Below are 21640 nucleotides of genomic sequence, written 5' to 3' on the forward strand. Positions count from 1 at the left end.
AAGCATATTACATTATACAGAGTTGCCTACAAGTATGCATCTTGCGCATTTTGTCAATGTGTCAGTTTATATGAAGTCTTCATACTAATTGGGAATTAATTAAATGATTGGATCTAGAACCAGAGATATGTCAGGAACCTATAATAGAATGTACGTAAATCTAGATTTGGAATTGAAATCTAGATCTAGATCTAATTGTGTAATCTAAATATAGATCTAGATTTTTCTAGATTTAGATATAAATCTAGATTCTAGATCTAATTCTAGTCAACAATCTAGCTCTAGATTTGACCAGGTGTGTAATAGACTTAGATTTAGACTACTGGCTAGATGTAGCAATCACTAAATTTAGAGAACCTTCAGGACAGAAGACTCAAAAGTAAAGTAGCAATTATACATAAAACACTGAACCATAACCTTCAAATGCAAAAACAAAATTTAATAAAATACTCAGAAAGACATATAAAGGCACATTCCTCATCCCATATGCTAGGACAAAATTGTACAAATACTCCTTCCCTAGTGCTATTTGAGCATGGAATGGATTATTATTATTTTATTATTATGGCTTTTATATAGCGCTACTTTCATGCTTATAGCATGCTCAGAGCGCTTTTGGTCCAATCTCATTTGTGGACCAGTGGAGGGGAGGGGGTATCTAGGATTTGTTTTTCCGTGCTGCCTTTAGGCGCTCAGTAAACACAACTCGGCATGAGTCGGGTGTCGAACCTCGAGCCCCCTTCTAGGTAGCCAAGCCAAGTGCACTTGGCCTCTCTACCATGCTTCCCAGGAAAACCAGTTACACAGTGACTTGGAAGAATTTAAGTCATTGGTTAATATGCATGACTGAATGCATGACGCGTAGGACATAATCATTTTCTTTTTTGAAGTAACGTCTGTATTATTTAAGATAAGATAAGAAGATGTAGGCTGTAGGTTTAGATTTTGGATTCCACTCTAGTAGAAGAGGTACCTCAAAAACTCAAGGCTCTAGATATCTGTAACTAGATCTAGAATTAAATCTACCCAAAAGAAGCAATTTCGTATCAATTATGGAATCTAAAATATGCACATTAAAAAATAAACAACTGTTAATGAAGCTGCTTACAGATCTAGATCTATTCTAGATATGGATTTGATTTTATTTTTTTTTAGATGAAAGTGAGAAGGGCAGAGGTTTTCATAGAAGAAACATTGGTTGTGCTTAATCTCTCTTTTAGCATGATAAAGATAAAGGGAATCAAACTGATGTTCCATAACTTGCAGAATGTATTTTCTGTGGTAGCTACTGTTATAGTCACTAGCGACTAGCTAGGTTCCATTACATATGAAGGGCTAAGTTCAAAGAATGAAATCAGAGGCATTTAAGGCAGACTCAAGCTTTTTTTATATTAGAAACAAGTTCAATGACTAATTAGGATTATCTGCCTGAAAAACAAATATTTAAAATGTTTGTTATTAGTGATTGTAGAGGATGCCAAAGCTTTCATAGCTAACTCTGCAAAAAAGGTCTGGAAGAAGAAAATGATATAAAATATTTCCAGTGGCTGGATACCTTGTAAAGAAATTGCCTATAAACAAAATTACTTTTATAAAACTAGATCTAGTCGCTGATTCAGCTAAATGTTCTGTTGCTGCTATTATGGAATGTGAAGTACACTAGAGGCATTATGATCATAAGATCATTGCCAAGTGACAAGAACGTGTTATCATTAAATGTTATCATTCTAACATATTCTAGAAAAGTCTAAGACAAAGACTAAAAGTGTAAATATTTTGACAAATGTACAAAATGTCTTCTATAACTTTATGCTGTGTTAACTTTAGGATAGCTGCCTTTCATGTATGTTATGTGCCTGAATGATTTAATTTTAGTCTTTCCTGGGTATATTTCTTGATATTTAGGAAAATACGCATTTGCCCCTCAAAATACGCATTTCCAGGTCTGGGAATACGCATTTCCATTTTGGCATGTAGGCATCTCTGCATTATATATAAATGCAGCACTAGATACCAAACTTTGAATGAGAAAAAATGGTAAATTATATATAGCGAAATAAGGGACTGCACTTGCTATTCTGAGGTCAACAGTCACATGACGCACTAAGATACACCCCACTTTTGTATTTACAATGTTGCAAGGTAGGCACTTGACTGGAATCTGCAGGGAAAATGGGCAGGCTTATTAAACAAACCTGTAGGATACTGGAGATTAGTTGTTACCCTGGGGGTACAGATGCCATTTTTTTAAAAAATAATTTTGCATAAAATTAAATTCTGGCCTATAGACACACTGGCCTACATTCACAATTCTATATAAAATATCATTTAAAAAAAAAAAATACAGACTAGAAATTTTTATATCGAAATTTCTAATAATTAGATCTATATGGATTTATGTCCATTATCAAGTTACTTTAAGTGCTTCCAGTTTAAAACCATTTACCATGAAGAATTATTAAGTTGTTTTAAAAACATGGAAATACTTGTAGGAATTCAAAAATTTAATTCTATATTAATAAATGAAAATGAAGGGCCTAAACCACAGACATTAACCCATCAAGAACATTTTTTTTTGTTAGTGAGCAAACCAGTAAAGAAGTTCACAATTTAATAATGTCTAATAACTTTCTTTTAATTATTACAAAAGCCTGGAGACCTACCTTTAGGACAAGACAATTTTTCTTTAGTCGATATATTATACAGTCAAAATGTAGTGTGTTTTTTTTTTTAAAGAATGCAGTATATATTTTAAAACAGTACATTGAAAATAAGTCAGCACACTATAACATAATAGCTCATTATTCCATATCACTACCTTTGAAAAGTCACTAAGTCAAAGAGAAAACAAAACACTTTCTCTATAATGCTTAACAAAGGAAACTAGGCAAGATTCAAATTCAAGCAATTACAAATATTTAGGGAAGAAATTTTATTAAACAAAATTGTAAGCATTAACATTTTTCTGACACAGACCATTTCAATTTGACAATGAGATGTTTTGAACAGGTAAATAAGAACAATGGTGTAGGTGAATTTAAAAATGCCATTAGTTCTGATTCTGAGACAGTTCCCTAAAAAAACATGGAGCTAAATAATTTACCTAAGTCCTAATCGATTCAGGTCTTTAAGATTACCAATAGATTCAGGGATATCAACAAGTTCATTGTGTTGTAGATCTAAAGAATTCAACATGACACATTTGCCAATATCTGAAACAACATGTCAACGCAACACTGTTAGTTTTAGTTTAATAAAAACAAAAAAGATTACCAGAACCTATATTACTAACTCCACCATAGGACGGTCCCAAGCCTGGCTGAGAAAGGAGGGAGGTTGGGCATAGAGCTAGCTACCCTGTAGAAAGAAAACAAACTAGCTGACAGACGCATTTAAAGTCCAAACAGGAGTAAGACAAGGCTGTTTAATCTCTGTTCTTGTTTCTGATAGCCATAGATTGAGTCATGAAGACAGTAACTGACCAGAAGCGGAACTGTATACAGTGGACACTGGAAACAGCTAGATGACCTCGACTTTGCAGATGACCTGGCTCTTCTTCTCACAGACAACAGTAGATGAAAATTGCAGACAATTCAACTAGCATGGGTCTTACCATAAACAGAGGGAAGAGCAAGGTGTTCAAGAGAAGGCATCCTACAACATACCAATTACAGTCCAAGGAGAGGCACCAGAGGAGGCAGAAAGCTTCAACTATCTTGGAAGTATCCTAGACAGCCTTGGAGGAACAGATGCAGATGTCAGAACCTGCATTGGTAAAGTCAAGCAGCCTTCCATGAGCTGAAAAACACCTGGGGATCTAGGGAAATAAGCACTACTACCAAGATCAGGCTCTTTAACACCATTGTTAAGGCAATTCTACTTTATGGAGCAGAGACCTGGAGAACCACCATCACCACCATGAAAAAAAATCCAGGTATTCATCATACCTGCCTGGGACAGAAAATTATGATCCGCTGGCCAGACAAGATTTCGAATAAGGAAATGTGGCAAAGAACAAAGCAGTAGCCCATTTAAGTAAATATCCTTCAGAGACGCTGGAGATGGATAGATCACACCCTTCGCAAGACTGCATCCAAAATAACAAGGAAAGCCTTAACCTGGAACCCCCAAAGAAAGAGGAAGAAAAGACGGTCCAGGAATACATGGCGCCGCAATTTGGAAGATGGGCAAGACATGGGAACAGTTGGAGAGACTCGCCCAGAACCGAGACGCCTAGAGGAAGCTGGTTGGTGGCATATATGCTCCAGAAGGGACCACAGGCAGAGATGAGATATTACTATCTACCTACATATCAATATAATATTTATTTCAGTTCTAGCATTAATTATGGAACAAGTAGGACATACTCTACATACCATTTGGTAAATGCTCCAAGTGATTGTGTGAGATATCAAAGATGACAAGTTTCTCTAATTTCCCAATTCCACTAGGTAATTCTTTGATTTTATTATCACGTAAACTACAACGAGTTAAATTCTGAAAAGAATATTGAATTGGTTTTCTATGAAAAAAAAACAACTTCAATTAAAATTATGATTCATTTAGTTCTTTAGCAGCTCTTCCATTGGAAGCAAACAGTACCAAAGACTCATGTCTATCCAATTCATTAGAAAACAATCCAATGAAAAACAAAAAGAAATGTTTCACAAAAATGGGACAACAAAGTGGACAAACAAAATATAGTTTACAGACAATAATAAATGTTGTTTTAGTAACTTGTACTATTTTATTCTATAGATTTGAAATATTGGTATACTCACAATTAGATTACTAATCTCATCATCCACTACTTTTATTCTATTGAACCTAAGAAATAATGTTGTCAAAGAACGAAGTTGATACACAACCTTGGGAATCTGTAAGAAAAAAAATATATAACAACCTAAATGATCATATAGAACATGGTTCTAAGTCACAGAATAGTCAGTCAGTTGACTGTAATACATTCATTCCTTGTGTAGATTTCCAGTAAAAAAAATATACATGAAACAAAGCTAATAATAATTGAATAAATTCAGAAATAAAGTCATTTCTGACATTTGAAATTTACAGAGGACAGTACATTTTCAAAAGCTTTTCTGTCATCTTTAGACAAATAAAATGCATGTATATTATATATATAATACGGGTATCTCATTTTGTTTTAGATAGAAAATAATTTCTGTATGTGTACAAACTTTTTACCAGACAGACTAACAACAATAAATCTGCAATTAGAAACACTTTTATCAATTGTTTTTCTTTCGCGCAATTGTATGCTTTTAGCTTTCTCAAAGCGCTATGATGCTATCCCTTGTCTGGACCAGTTGAGAACACAAATTTGGAAGGGAAGGGGGGGACTTGTGGAGAAGGGGTTATCTGAGTGAATGTTACCATGATCACGTTTTGTTTTCAATGTGTAAAAAAAACAACTGTACTACTTGAATTTGAACTCTGAGCTTAAGCCTCCTCAAGGGGACTACTTTAACTTTTACAACCACATCAGTCAAATACCAAATACTATTTCTTTCCCTTGTTTGATATTAAACACATAATTAATTACAAATAGTTAACTTATTGGTAAATTTTTTTAATTTTTGTTTTGTCAGGTATTAGAAATAATTTTTATAAAATTTCAACTTGATCCGTGATTGATTGTGGGAGAAAAAAAGTGTACAAACTTTCAAACATACATACAGACAAGAGTTGATATAAATAAGCTTTGTAAAAAGTCATGTAATGCCTGACCTCTTGAAATTTATTATGTCTAAGATCCAAGACACGTAAATTGGTTAATGCAGCAAATGTTTCAGGTAAACTGGAGATAGAATTTTCACTCAATGCTAATGTAACTAAACCAGTGAGTGAACCCATTTCTGCAGGTAGATGTGTTAGTCGATTACTGTAAAGATACACCTCTGTTAACTTGGTCAACTCTTTTATACTTGCTGGCAATAATGAAATCTGAAAAACAAATGGACTAATATTTTTACAAAACTATAGAGATACATTTAAAATAATACTTTTGTTGAAAGTTACTTAATATAGCTATTAACTATGTAAGCTTAAGTTTCAAAAATGAGTTCACCAGTTTTATATAGCACATGACATGCAAGGAAAAAAAAGAGTTATTCCCGTGTTGCAAAATAAAGCTTTTATATATATATGAAATTAGAAGTCATTATTAGAAATAGCTTACTTGTGATTTGCTTAAATCCAATATTAAGGCATTTTCCTCTTTACATTTTTTTAACTCTTTAACAACATCCTTAGAAAAAAAAAGCAGTTTTAACTCATTTTCCTTTGAATTTATTTTTAAAAAATAATAATCACAGTTAAAGTCAAACTTATTAGATCCAGCTCCAGTGCAATATCAAAATCAGTGTGATAAAAAAGTGACATATTCACCTATTCATGTTAATTATATTTTTAAATTAATTACATTTTAAAATGACACCTTATTTTTTTTTTATTACTCAAGATCAACTCATATCTACTTATATGATGGATATAGGATAAGTTGACATTTTCAAAAAGAATTTGAGAAGATAACAATAGCTCACCAAATCTGCTTTAATTGATGGTCTACCTATATTAACAGGCTTGGCCTTGCTTTGTCCTGGCATAGTAACAGAAACTTGCTTTTTCCCAGTACTTGGATCAATAGTCAGTGAAGACATGCTACTCTTCTTATCCTGTTGCTTCCACATGGTCAGAATTTATTAAAATGCGAGCAATTAAGAAAACAAATATATTAAAAAAACTCTAGTATGCTCTTATTAAATGGTAAAAATGTACAATGATCCCTCCTCACTTTGTGCTTAAGATTTTGGGGATTCAATCTTTAGTCATTTTTGTATTGTTCTATTGTTAGTCTACAGACTTATGTATTTGGTCTTCATTTCTTTTATTTACTGTGTATAGAGTTATTAATAGCTGTGCTTTTATCATTTACTAACCAGACCACTGTGGTGATATTTTGGCAGATGTATGTATATACAGCTCTTATACAACTATGTTAAGCCGAAGCTGCTCCACTGCATTGCTTTAAAGACCTGCTAAAGCATCAACTTGTTTTAAGTGACATAGAAGAGAACACCTGGCCTGGTTACGGGCAGCTTTGGAACAAGACAGCTAGAAATCTCTTACAAAGGCAGTGGTACACACAATAAGGACAGATATAGATAGTGATAAGAGAATCTAAATGAACCACCAGAGGACACTGGCTATGTCTGCACTAACAAACATGTAAGTCACAGCTAGGGCTGCCTAATCAGGTGAAATAATAATAATAAGGCTTGTCTTCGAGTCTGAAGATTAGAGAGGAATGCAGTATTTCCCGTGGCTGCAACCTAAATATTTTGCCACATCCATGGCAAGCATAACCATTGTCCGCAGGTGGCCGATTTAGATTTTCTTTTCGCCGTCTGCATTTGTCCTCGGCAATCGATATTCTTTTGGTCTCAAATGTGTATCCCGCTTCCTTTGTGAGTGACCTCCAGCTGTCTCATTCTGAGGCCGCATGAAATAATGCACTCTTTATTAATCTTTGAACTCGATGACATATATATATACATAAAAACAGTATCTAGGTTCATGCAGCATAAAGGTGAAAAATAGAGGTGGGGGATAGAAAGCCACAATATAGTGTATAAAATACTTAAATAAATTTGGTTTCTATTTCACAGACTCTCTGTTATCATGGACGGTTCTGGAATGATTTCCCACAATAAACGAGGGATCACTCTTTAATAGTAAGCAAAGGAAACATCATGGGAATTTAAAAAAAAAAAAAAAAAGAATGGACAGATTTTTTGCAAGACTAATTTTTGATCAAATTTTTACATCAAATCCTAACCATAAAGTTTTTTGAGAGTCAAGTGTTTAGAATAAAGACATATAAAAAAAGCTAGATGAAGATATTTTGTTTCATTTTTGTTTAAACAACTAAATATCCACTAACCTAATGGTGTTGATAAGTTGACTCTATATACAAGTATAATTTTTTTCATAAAAATTAACCATTTTTACAACTAGTCACTATTAATAGTAAAAAACACAGGAAACTATTTAGTAAGGGAAATAGCAAATAACATATTTTTTACAAATTTATGCAAACTGTTTTAGATTTTTGTTAATTTTTTTTTTTTCAAAATTGTATTACTAAATTAAGTAATTTCTGCCATACTAACTACCTACATTTGCAAAAAAAGAGAACAAAAAATCTATTAAGTATGCATATAAGTGGAATATAATTTAAAACAACAATTATTAAGAAGTGTTTTCATATTATACACTTGAACTGTAGTGTGAAATTGTCCAATTATAACACTTAACTAAAGGAAAAGGTGGGTTTTTTTTAAAGGGAAGGAGTTATATTTGAGGTTTTGAATGAGAGATTGGCCCTTTACAAAACAATTAGATAATCATTCAATAATATCACTTAGGCCAGGTTCCTTTCCCTTCACCTATCCCTTACTTTGTTGGACTGTTGGGGCACCACAAAAGACCTATCAAACGTCTTTCTCCATTCCTCTCTGTCCTTTGCCTATGATGTAATTTTGTAAACTGTCAGGCCTGTCCATCCTTTGATTTATTTTCCCTTCACTTTTTCTGTCTTCATCTTCTTTCTGGTACTGTTTCCTGAAGGCAGGTATTTTTGAGCCCCAAGGACCTTGTGATGAGGCCATAGAGTTTGAGTTTACTTTTTTTGACAGTGGTTAGCATGTCATCATGGGGTCCAATTGCTGTATTAATCCTGTTTCTAATCTCTTCATTTGTGATACGTTCTTAGTAAGTGACACCTAGGATTTAACTATATCTTTATAACTATTAGTTATCTTATTTTATAAAATACAGACTTTACTTCAAAAAAGAAGATGATTACGTTCTACACATGTTCCTAAGTCAATTTAGTCATGCATGTTAACCAATCACTTCTGCCAAGTCATTGGTTTTCCTGGCTGGCTCAGGCAACCCATTCCATACTCTAATAGCACTAGGGAAGAAAGAGCAGTTGTACAAATTTGTCCTCCCAGCATATGATAAGTAACAAGAAATGTGCATTTTTCTTTGTGTCTTTGAGTATTCTATTAGGTTTTGTTTTTGTGTTTAAAGATAATGGTTCAGTGTTATATGTATAATTGCTACTTTACTTTTAAGTCTTCTCTCCTGAAAGGTTTCTAAATTTAGTGGATTTTACTGAAGGTGTTATTCTAATCAAAAGTGAATCTTTGTTTGTTATAAATCTGACTGCTCTGTGTTTTCTTGAGTTGAGGGATACATACTCTATTAATAGTCTAACCAAGGTTAAATAACATTTTAGTTTCATGTTCTTATTTGATTTGTAGAAATTTCTTTTAATAAACCCTAATGCTTTGATTTTTTAATAGTTTTATCAATATGAGGATTTATTTAAATACCAGTTCATATGAATATTAACAATGTAATAATAATAACATTAATAAATTTCTGTATCCTGTTGTGTCAAGTCATTAGTCAAACTAACAATACAACATTATCAGTAACACTTTCAACACAAGCACGCCTCTTCTCTTTGTATCGACAGAGATAGGGTTGTAGTTGTTGATATTTTGTAGTTCATAGTTTCTGATATTGTTTCTGAAAATATTGAAACCTGCCTATTTTTACCTGCCATAGCGGACCACTTCCGGGCAGTTTTTGAGTTGTGTTTGCACACTAATTGTCTTTGTAACCTTGTTGTATTAAGCATTTATTAGTAAAATATAAAAAAAAATTACTTTGTCTTTTGCAATGTTAAACTATTTTTTGTATATATAAATATTTTATTTATATTTTCTGGTGTATTTTCAGTTGTCATAATTATTTATTATGACTATAAGTGCTTACAAATACAAATAAAAGATGAAAACAACAGTGGTATGAGTTCTTGCATATTTCTGCAGCTATCTGAGCTTCAAGTTGTCCCTTTGAATTCCACTTGCTAAGTAAAAGGGAGATCTGGTCACCTAGAAAGCCTAGGAATGCAAAAGTTACAATTTACCCTGGCAAGTATTGTATCTTTAGCTACTTTAAGGTACAGTTAGGAGAAAAGCTCTGAAAAAGTGAAGTGCCACAAATGTGTATTTCCAGTTCATATTTTAATAATCTTATTTGTACCTTATCTCTGTCTCCATCTCTTAATGACATGGTTTCCATATCATCATCTAGCTCCTGACCAAAAGCTGTATGTGTGTCATATTCTGGGGAATCAGAATCTACAACAGACAATGGCCCTTGTCCTGTATAACTGTCTCCACCTCTCCAATCCGCTAGACGTTCAGCAGCAGCTGAATTTTCTAATGTTTTATTTGTTTTTTTTGACATATTGCTGACTTAAATTTAGAACTTTAAAACATTCTGAAAAAAAAAAAAAAAGAAAAAAAAATGTAAAAAAAAAAAAAAAAAAAGTAATGAAACAAAACTATATAAATAAATCTTTGAACCATTAGAATGTTTTTAAAGCCTTCTACACTATACAACATTTATTCACAATACCTTACTTTGTTTCCAACTAACTGCAACAATAAAAAAAAATTTAAATAACTTTATCTCCATTTATTTTTAGCCTAGCTCTAGCATTTTGCATTAAAAGATCTTAAGGTTATGTAAGGATTAAAACAAATTTACAGAGTATGAACTATAGTCTTTTCACATTGACATTGATACCATTTCTAAACAGTATGGTAAGTAATCAGTCACCCTAGAATCATGTGGGACTGGGTGTAAAATTGAGACATTGTATTTTATTTCTAGTATCCACAAAAACTGCTAAATATAGATTTCAATTTTATAATTTAGAAACACATGTTCTCAATTGGGCTTTAAAATACAATTTAAAATCCTTGTTGATGATACTAAACATACAAAAAATCATCAGATTAGGAACACTCAATTATTACACAATTGAATAATTTGTTCTTTCCAAGATGAGACTGACTCATAAAGGGAACTAACTGTAATGGTAGCCCAGGTTTAATACATTCTAGAAACAAACTTGATGCCAGCTAAAATCATTTAGTAAAGAACGTTTTGTTGTAAAATGTGCAAAAATATTTATAATACAATTTTCATTCTGTTGTTAATGTCTTGTGAAAAAAAAATGTAATGTATTTAAATAGACTAAAATGTATATTGTGCTAATGAACACTAACTGAATGTTTTTCTGAAAACAAAATTTAAATGAAACAAACTGAATGAAAGTTAAATTTAGTTTAGTTTTAACTATTTTGTAAATTGCTGATAAACTTTTAGTTTTAAGCCTTTTTTTTCCAGTTTAAATATAGTTGTAGATCTAATTTTAAAAATGTATTAATCTAGTAATTTTAATATCGATCTTCATTTAATAGATAAATAAAGATATAGAAATAGAGGGTCTAGAGCAGCGTTTTTCAAATTGTGGGGCATGCCCCCTATCTTCTCTTTAGGGAGGTGCAACATACTGATAAATGGGGGTGGAGCAAAACAAGTGTAGTTTTATTGCAGTTATCAACAATAATAATAATAAAAAGGTTTGTCTTCGAGTCCCAAGTTATCAATATATGGTTGACTATTGACATTATTACCAATGTTTGACAAATTAAAATATTTTAAATCTTCTTTCATCTTCTGATAAGCTGTTTTCGCAACTGGCATCTGTAACAATATCTACTATTACAATTGTTTTTACTTGATTTTTCTTGACTTTTTATATCAATATGACGGAAACTATCCTGACTGTAGGGGTAGCGGCGGACAAATTTTAGAATAGAATTCACACAATTAGTATACAAATTTATTGCTTATATTAATAATATAAACGAATTATTAATATTTCAACCTATTAAATTATTAATATTTCAACCTATTAAATTAAATATCTATATGATTAAAACTTGTTATTGATGTTTTAACCGATCTTTATATTATGTCGTTCCTCTGTTGGCCGATTGGGGGGGGGGGGGGGGGGGGGGGGGCAAATAACACTGCTGCCCTTCCCACCAAAACACTTTGAGTGGGGGGTTGGGGGGGCTTTCCTACTTTTACAGGGAAATTATTGTTTATGAACAAAATTAGTTGAATTAAAATATAATTTTTATATTATGTTGCTCCCTTTCTGGTATCTTGGTCGATTCTGTGGGGTAAAGAGGGTTTGCGGCGATTGCATCTACTGCCCTCCTCACTCTAGTCCTTTGAGTGAGGGGGGGCAGTCCTATTTTTATGGAGAAATCATAGATTGTGAACAAAATTAGTTGAATATCTATATAATATAAGCTATGTATTGATATGTAAACCCATTTGTATATTATATCGCACCACACTCTAATCTCAAAGTTTATCATTAGTAAATATAAAATGAAAATGGGTTGCACCCAGTGGGAGGTGCAATCGCCAGTAGCGCTTTTGGACGCCTTCAGGCGAGAGTTTGGCGGAACAGATGCCTACAAAAATCAGTGTCTACCAGGCGGTGGTTCTCTCAACCCTTCTGTATGGCTCTGAGACATGGACACTATACAGGAAACATCTAAGACTTCTTGGGACCAAAGATGCTTGCGCTCCATCATGGACATACGGTGGCAAGACCGCACTACAAACAGCGACGCCGGTATGGACAGTATAGAGGAACTTCTTTTGGTCTGACTGTTACGCTGGGTAGGGAACGTATCCCGTATGGGAGACGAACGTATGCCAAAGGCAGCCAAGGGAAATACTGCATTCCTCACTAATTTAGCCATATTATTATTATAGTTAAGAAATTACAAAATAAAAAAAAAAAATGTCACTAATATAATTTATATATATGCTATAAATATAATTCTTATATCGAGTCGCCCCACCCCTATTCTTTAATGCCAAACGCAATCCTTATAGCAGAAATTATAAAAAGGAGCCAAGATTAATAATTTGCACTCTAACATCCCACCCCTTCTCAGATGAAAACATGACGTTTTAAAACAGAATAGTCAAATAAGGCGACAGAGTTTGTAATTTCACATGAATTTATCATATTTAAAAAAAAAAAAAGACTTTGCTTTGGAAAATTTAGAATTCATACGAAATTTTTCAGTATAAGAGTAACGATTGAGATGAGTTCTGAACCCAAATATTCTTTTGCTAGTCGCCTTTTTGTAACCTTTACTCAATTGGATATTTTTCTAGTTAAATAAATTTGGGACTAAAGCTCGCGATCCTCAAAGCCTTAATACTAAATATGTGGGATATCTTCAAACCGTTTTTATTGCATGTAGTAAGGGCCTATAATTTCATATTTAGAATATTTTTCAAGTAAACATTAAATTCAAAAGGTCCTTTTTTAATAGGGTGAATAATGAGCTGTAGATGTCAGGAGAATGCGTTTCTGCAGTGAAGAATGCAAGAAAACGTGTTTGGCGTCGGGGCTTCGTCCCGAACCCCACTGGGGAAGCTTACAGCTCCCTCAGACCCCCAAGCTATCAAGAGAAAGGCCTCAACATTACTGGGGGTTGTTTTTTTTGCAGAAGGTTGAGAAAAACTGCTTTTTATACATTGGGTTAGGGTTAGGAAAACAATTGCCCCCCCCCTTTCAAAGTTCTGGATCCGCTAGTGCACTAAGTTGACAACTTTTGTGTGAAAAAAAAAATAATAAAAAAGGACCAAGGCAAAATGTCTGCAGTAGTCAACACATAGATGATCTTACGAGAATTATGCACATTGAGAATTATGCACATTAAGGACAAGAATAATGCACATTAAGGATGTACACACTAAAGTGACTACATGTAATTTGAGGTGCAACTTTTTTTTTGGCTAGATTTAGTAGTGTGCTCTATTGTAAGAAAACAATTCAATAACAGCCTGCTTCATCCTTTTTCTCTTTAACCTTTTACTCTTCTCACTATGAGAAAAAGTGAGTTCTGAAGCTCAGAATGCAGGAAAACGCTTGGATGTTAGCTTAGGGAGCTTACAGCACTCGCAAGACCCCTTTATGGATAAAGGGGGAACCTTCTGCCTCTAAAAACTAACTCGGAAAAAAAACTAAATTGATTGGCTTTAATGAAGTTTATAAATAAAATTTTAATGTGAAATATATGAGTGTTTCTCCAGTACAGTGACAAATAGGTATTGATTCACTAAAAAGTCAATAACTCAAAAAATTCTAATTAAAATGTCACAATTTTCATTTCATTGCACTCAGAAATGGTTAATATATTAATTGTAATAGTGTGAGCTTGAAAGGTGCATAGTGGAATTTTAAAATTAAAAAAATGTGAACAAAATGGCATCTTTTGATGTAACACAGAACACCTGGGTTAATTGAAGTAATATTCTACTAAAACCGAGAAGTAATAAACAGACATTTTTGTTGAAATGGGTCAACAATATAATGTTAATGCATTATCTATATCTTTTTTCTATATTTACTTTGGTATTAGGTAGATGTTGCCATAAAAATGTGTCACAGGTGCATCACATGGTGTTCCACTAAAATTAAAATTTTAAGCCTCTATCAATTGTAAACAAAGTAAAAACATTCTGCTCCCTACTGTGTTTTTGTTACTAAAAACATCAATAATTAATTTACACAGTGTAACATTTCTTTAAAACTGTAACAATCGTATATTTTTAAGCGAGCAATTCTTATATATATATATATTGCAATTGCAATATAAATTTTATTTAAAAAACGGCTCTAACGATTTTCTTTATAATTTCAAGGTATATGTATATAAATGCGAAAAAAATTCTCAACTCATTGGCCATATGGAGAAAATTCATTGTCGACCATTATATGGGTTTAAAAATGTTTCATCATCGAAAAATAAATTTTGGCTAGAATGTTTTATGAATAAAAATTTTCCAAGATGTCAAATGGGAAAATCGCCGGTGCTTTTTAGCTCACCAAAAAAGACTGCCTTTGGCATCCGTTAGTCTCCCATACGTACCCTGCCCAGCGAAACTATCGTACTATAAGAAGTCCCTCTATACTAAGGCCGCGGGATACACATTTGAGACAAAAGACAATGGTTATGCTTGCCCTAGATGTGGCAAAATATGTAGGTTACAGATGGGGTTGCATAGCCACGGGAAATATTCCATTCCTCATTAATCTTCAGACTCGAAGACAAGCCTTATTATTATTATTTTGCTGGTGAATTATTACAATGTTTTCATGCTTTGATGTCTACTGTCCCATACCAAAACAAAGGAAATGGTCATAACAAAGCTTCTCTGCGCCTTACTTGCTCACACTGAACATGATATCTAACTCGCGGTCAATGAGTTTGCGTACGCTGCAGCCTCTTTTGATTAACTATAATCCTTGGTAAAAAAGCTTTGGGTTAGGGAATGGAGACGCTATGCCCACCCAACCTTTCTTTAGAAAACTAATACAATGATTTAAGTCTATTAAGAAAAAATGCGCCATTTTACTTTGTCACAAAGTGCATGTTTTACCCTAAAACGTAGAGATTTGCGTCACTTCATGTTTCATACTAAAGCATTAATGAATATATACTAACGTAACTAATTACATTATTTAATTCTGAACGTAACCATCTGTGAAGTTATACTGCAAAAACTTTCTTCCCAGCCAATAATAGTCCCATAGTTTTACGCAAAAGATGCAATGTAAAACTACATGACTTGAGCTGTGGTCTGTCTAGACTGTAGAAGAACGTAAGAGACTTTATATTTAATTGTCATGTACAATTACATTTAGATCAAACAGAACACTAAAGCAATTCTTCAGATTAGTTGTCTTTTTCGTAATTACAAAAATATTTCCAAAATGACTTCGGGTAGGCCTATATAACCTTCCTTTAGAAATTATTTAACCGAGCGAGGCTCAGCCACCTAGTACTGTATATATAATTTTAGTAAAATAGGTCTTGGTGTTCCAGATCAAGCACCTTGAACGTGCTTTACAAAAAAGGACTTAATGGTATCTCTGATACTGCTTAGTACACAAGAAGTGCCATTTTCTTGGGAAAAGGCTACATAGTAATTAACAGGAGACATTAATAGACATGATGTCCGACATTTTTTCATTGTAGCACCTGAAACATTGCATGTTGAATCATACCAGAAAATCTCAAAAGATCTAGATATAAGTAGGAATGGAAATAATATACTCAAAAATGGAGAAAAATCTGACCCAAGAAACTAAAGACCAGTATCACTTACCATCACCACATGTAAAATCCTAGAACACATAATATGTAGCAACATCATAAACCACTTAGACAAACATAATGTCCTTAATCCATACCAACATGGCTTTAGGAAATATAAATCATGTGAAACACATAAGGACAGAATTGATTTTTCAAAAGGTTCTAAAGAGTAGATTTTTCTAAGACTTGACAAAATTGACCATCATAGCTTGCTTAAAAATGTTAATATATTAGGCATTGATGATTCATTACATCAATGGATTCAGGATTTTTTTAAAGGGAGAGAACAAATTATACTAATAAATGGCTCCAAATCACACTACAAGCAGTAAACTCAAAGAACAGCCTTAGATCCACTACTATTTTTAATTTACATACATGATTTACCAAAATGCAATAGTTCAGGAACTAAAGTTAGTAAAGATTATTCACAAACGATTGCATAATATATATAGAACAATAAAAACAACACAAAATACGGAAATTTTGCAAAGAAATTAGATGAATTACAGAAATGGGAATCAAATTGTCTTTCCACCCAGAAAAATGTCTGTTATTAAGAGTAACAAAAAAAAACTAAAGACAAGTAAATACCCCCTACTTATCTATGGTAAACCAGTAAGACAGACTAAAAATGCAAAATACTTAGGTTTTTTAACAAAAATGAAAAACTATCACAGAATCCCAAATGTATAAATATAAAAGTATTAAAAAATCCAACAAAGCATTAGGGTTTATTAAAAGAAATTTCCACAAATCAAATAAGAACATAAAACTTAAATGTTATTTAACCTTGGTTAGGCTAATATATATATATGCATCACTCAACTCAAGAAAACATTAAGAAACTGGAACAGACACAAAATAGAGTGGAGCAGTGAGATTTATAACAAACGAATATTCACATTTGATTAGAATTTTATAACACCTTTAGTAAAATTACTAAATTTAGTGAGAGAAGACTTTAAAAAAAAAGTACAGTAGCAATTATACACTGAACCATCAAATACTAAAACAAAGCCTAATAAAATACTCAAAGACACAAAGAAAAAAGCACATTTCTTGTTACTTATCATATGCTGGGAGGACAAATTTGTACAAATGCTTCTTCTTCCCTAGTGCTATTAGAGCATGGAATGGGTTGCCTGAGCCAGCCAGGAAAACCAATGACTTGGCAGAATTGGTTAACATGCATGACTAGATTTACCTAGGAATATGCGCAGGACATAATCATCTTCTATTTTGAAGTAACGTCTGTATTTCATAAGATAAGAGTAAGAAGAAGATAATTCTCAAACTTGACATGGACAATAATACACAAATTTAACCTCTTCTTACCTAACTGAAGCATGGGACAGCTTTTTCAACCATTTCAAGATCGAAACCGTAACGGTTAAATTTACCAAAAATGAAGCAGACATTTTAATGTCTAAATTAAATATATATTATATATAATTCCTTCCACATACAAACTTAATATCATGTGGGTGTGTGCATTAAATAGTAATAAAAAAAAATATTATTAACCCTCTTAAGATGGAGCATTTTAGCATGTCTTGAGCCAAAAAGATGGAGCACTATTTCCAGTCTAAACACTTCACTTACAAAAAAAAAAAATCCTAACAAATAAACTAACTACTTTACATACACAAAACTATATATATATTATTGAAGAGAAATGAATACAATCTTTTATAATGGAATTTTTTTAAAATATTAACATTTACTAAAATAAGCTGAGATAATTTGCATAATTTATCCACATAATTTCCAAAAATGTTTTTTCAAAACAGAATTAAAAAGATAAGAGTTTTTAAGAAGTTTTAGGCCTAAATAAGCCCTACTACATGTGTTTAAGGAAACAAGGCACATGGAGACCCTTCAGACACTTCTATCACATTATTGTAGTACTTTTCTCCCCACCCCTCCCCAGGTACCATAGAAACAAACACCTTCATTTTTGCAACAGCCACCCATTTTTGACCCAGGGAGCTGTTTGTTTGTCAGAATGTTGGCATCATATTTATTAATCTCCCTGACAAACATTTGAACTAAATTGATAGTAAAAAAAAGAGCATAAAACAGTCTATGGGGTGCTAATCCCTTGGTGCTCAAATGGGTCTTTTCTATCCAGCTCCTCGCCCTTAGCTCTAAACCCTGTTCCCATGAAAAGACATAGTCAATACGTACTAGATCTAGATTTAGTACTAGTGTAAACTTAAATCTAAAGCTTTCCTAAAAAATTCCTCAATGATTTTTATTAGGGCTATCATAGTTTAAATAAAATCAGAGTCAGTGAGTTTACTTTCATCAATCATCATCATCATCAAACTCCATTAGAGTGAGGGCTTGAGAGGCTCAAATCCTCTCTTGCAAAAGCCCTGGACAGAAACCCTGCTGTCTTGCGTAGTGCATAAATGTCGCCATACAGGTCGAGAATTTTGGGTTTCCCAGACCTGTCGAGACGGAGATCAGCAAGTCTGGGGCAGTCAAACAGAATATGAGGTACGGTTTCCTCTTCTTCCCCGCAGCGGGAGCACCGTGAATCAAAATTTGGCCATAGCTGCGAGAAACTTTCATCAATATCGCCAGCTAACATGTTAAAATTTTCACCTGTCACTTGCTAAATTCAAAAAATCAATACAAACAAATTAATACAAATTATCATATAAAAACAGCGAAGAAGCCGCCATTACAGTCTACTAATGTGTAAAAATAGTAAGAACTAATCTAGTTGGCTGATACAAAACTGGCTAGCCAATCCTGTGGTTGGAAACACCACGACCGATAGATTGACCACTTCATCTTTTTTGCCAAATAGCCTTGGGTCAATAAATCGGCAGCGTTGTCTTAAGAAGGTTAAATGCTAATAGTGATGATTCTTCTTTTAACCTGTTCCATGGGAAGGGGGCTTTTCATTTGAAAATATTGTATGTGGTGACATTATAGTGCAGGGAGATGGATTAGAAGTGTTTGTGCATACTCCATAATAGCCTTAATAGGAGTTTGTGGGCCTTTTATTGTTGGATTCAAAAGTGTTCAAGGCAATATACACATATACCAATTATTTCAACAGTAGCGTAGCACAGGTATCATCAGGTATAGATATGTGCTCTTACAATTCAAGGACAGCCATTTCAATAGAAGTATAAATTGGGTTATTCTAAATAAGGTGCCTCTCTAGAATTTAGGTACTCTCACAGGCGTCCATCTAGATCTAGACTGACAAAATTTAAAAAAACAACAATGTAAATAAAGAGTGCACTATAATAAGTTGTAAATAGTGTTGTTTCTTCTTTCAAACTTCTGTCCCTCTGAAAGGGGCGTTTCATTTCAAAATATTGGGGGGGGGGGGGGCATTATAGTGCAGGGAGATGGTAGACTACAATTACTGATGGGCCTAAGAAGTGTTTGCATTTTCTATAATAGGGGGTTGTGGGCCCTTCCTTTGAAGGATGAAAGAGATACAAAAAAAAAAACATGGTGTAGCACAGGTAAGCCCTTAAAAAAGCCTTAAATAAATCTAATATTTATTGTTTATTGGTCTAATTAATGAACTAGTCTCTAGACTTAGAATTTAGATCTAAATCTAGACTTGATAGTAGATTGTCTAGAGTCTAGAGACTAGACTAGAGTAGAAGAGAATTTAGAGATCTATCATCTATCATGTAGATTTATTTTTACAGCCCCCGAAAGGGGAAAAGACGCTATTAGTTTTGTGTGAAATGTCTGTCGTCCGTCCGTCCCATTTAGATCTCGTAAACTAGAAAAGATAGTGAAAATCCGACATCATAATATTTTAGTCCATTCAAAGTTCTGATGCAACAGCTACTTTTTTCTTTTCTAAAAGTGAAAAATCTAATTTTTAAAATCACTTATGCAAGCAGTTTTTTCATAAAAATACACCACTTTCACAACTATTCACTATTAATAGTAACAAACACAATGGTTTAAGACTTTTTGTAAAATAATTTTTTTACATTTGTACTGCTACGTTCTGTCCTACTAACTACATTTACCCAAAATAATTAAATATTATATTTATTTACTTTTTTTTTAGAGAAAAATATCTATTAAGAATGCATATTATAAGTTGGACATAATTTTAAAAAACAATTAATAAGTAGGTTTTCATATTATCAGGTGAACTGCAGTGCTACACTACACTGACTACAGCCATAGAACACTTAAAAAAACTAATTACTAATAGAGTTGTGTTTTGTTTTTTACGGAAATGTTTTTTTTGTCTTTTTTTTGAGGATTTGAATAAGAGTTTGACCCTTTACAAAACAATTAGTTCAATTAGATTAGATATTCATTATAAGTAGTATCAGTTACGCCAGGTTCGCATTTAAGTTCACATTCACCTATCCTAGTATCCTTTGGTGACTTTGGTCTGCTGGACCGCTGGGGCACCACACAAGATCTGTCACCCTTCTTTCTCCATTCTCTGTCATTTGTCTTTGATTAAGTTTGACAGAATTTAATTCTGATGCTTTTTCTGAAAATATTGATACCTGCCTGGGTGGACCACTTCGGAAGGGGGAGGGGGCGATTTTTTTAGTTTGTGTTTCCACACAAACTTCTTTGAAACCTTGTTTTTATTATAATCATTTTGTTATAATTAATATAATACAAATACAATCACTTAACCCTTTATATTTAATCATTATACTAGACCTAGATCTATATAATTATTCATTATACTATACAATGCAATACTAGTTACTAGATCTAGAAACAGAATCTAGAGTCAAGATCTTGATCTCTATACTAATAGTATTAGAGTTAATAAAGTCTATAGAGTCTATATTATATATATATAGATATATGCTACAACAAGGTTGTCTACGCGAAATCGAGGCACTGACACAGATTTTGGCTGAGCCTAGGTCTAGTCACAACATCTCGTTCCCAAAGTGGAGATAATCGAGTCATTGGTAGGTCTAGATCAAGTTGATCTATCTGCATTTACCTGAGCGAATATCCCATGCTATTCATATGATTCAGTATTGCATTTGGGGCACGATTAAAAGCACTAATAAATCGTATTAATTTTTTTTTTCACATCATTTAGTATTCTTTTAATCCTGTGTTGTTCCACAGACAATAGTTGCGCAGTAAAAATGCGCATTACATCGTAAAACGGAAATAACGTCAATGGATCAACATTTTAAGTGGATTGGATTTTGGAAGCATCACTAAAATAAATAGGCTTGTTGAATCTTTTACTATTTATCACTTCGTTACGGTTGAAATAGTAGGCCTATGTTATCATGGGCGTAGCCAGGACCCCCCCCCCCCGAAATGAAATACCTCCGCAAGGGGGGGGGGCGGAATTTAATGACTGATTTTTTGCTTTGCTTTTGTTTTGTTTTTTTAGGTGAGATTTTAAATAAACCACCACTTGCCCAAGCGTAGCCAAGGGGATTTTGAGAGTTTTGCAGTTAAATCCCCGTCTTCTATAAAACAAAACAAAAAAAAAATAA

General features: G+C 33.1%; 1 protein-coding gene across 5 annotated transcripts in view; it reads right to left on the reverse strand.

Annotated features, from left to right (window-relative positions):
• The window catches only part of LOC106063714 (leucine-rich repeat protein SHOC-2-like), a 39574-nt gene extending 18280 nt beyond the window's left edge, over positions 1-21294 (reverse strand). Inside the window, exons 1-8 of one of the 5 annotated variants that reach the window (XM_056044699.1) lie at positions 21127-21293; positions 10141-10380; positions 6564-6695; positions 6200-6268; positions 5749-5964; positions 4782-4877; positions 4377-4497; positions 3104-3212 (exon numbers count right to left, since the gene is read on the reverse strand). In XM_056044699.1, coding sequence (XP_055900674.1) covers positions 3104-3212; positions 4377-4497; positions 4782-4877; positions 5749-5964; positions 6200-6268; positions 6564-6695; positions 10141-10347 — 950 coding nt within the window. In that variant the 5' untranslated portion in view covers positions 10348-10380; positions 21127-21293. Of the gene's footprint in view, positions 1-3103; positions 3213-4376; positions 4498-4781; positions 4878-5748; positions 5965-6199; positions 6269-6563; positions 6702-10140; positions 10381-15509; positions 15658-20880; positions 20981-21126 lie in introns of those variants that run through there. The other 4 variants (XM_056044695.1, XM_056044698.1, XM_056044697.1 and 1 more) reach the window with 4 other exon arrangements.
• Between the last annotated feature and the right edge of the window lie 346 nt (positions 21295-21640).

The sequence above is a fragment of the Biomphalaria glabrata genome, chromosome 10, assembly GCF_947242115.1.
Source record: "Biomphalaria glabrata chromosome 10, xgBioGlab47.1, whole genome shotgun sequence".
Classification (NCBI taxonomy): Eukaryota; Metazoa; Mollusca; class Gastropoda; family Planorbidae; genus Biomphalaria; species Biomphalaria glabrata.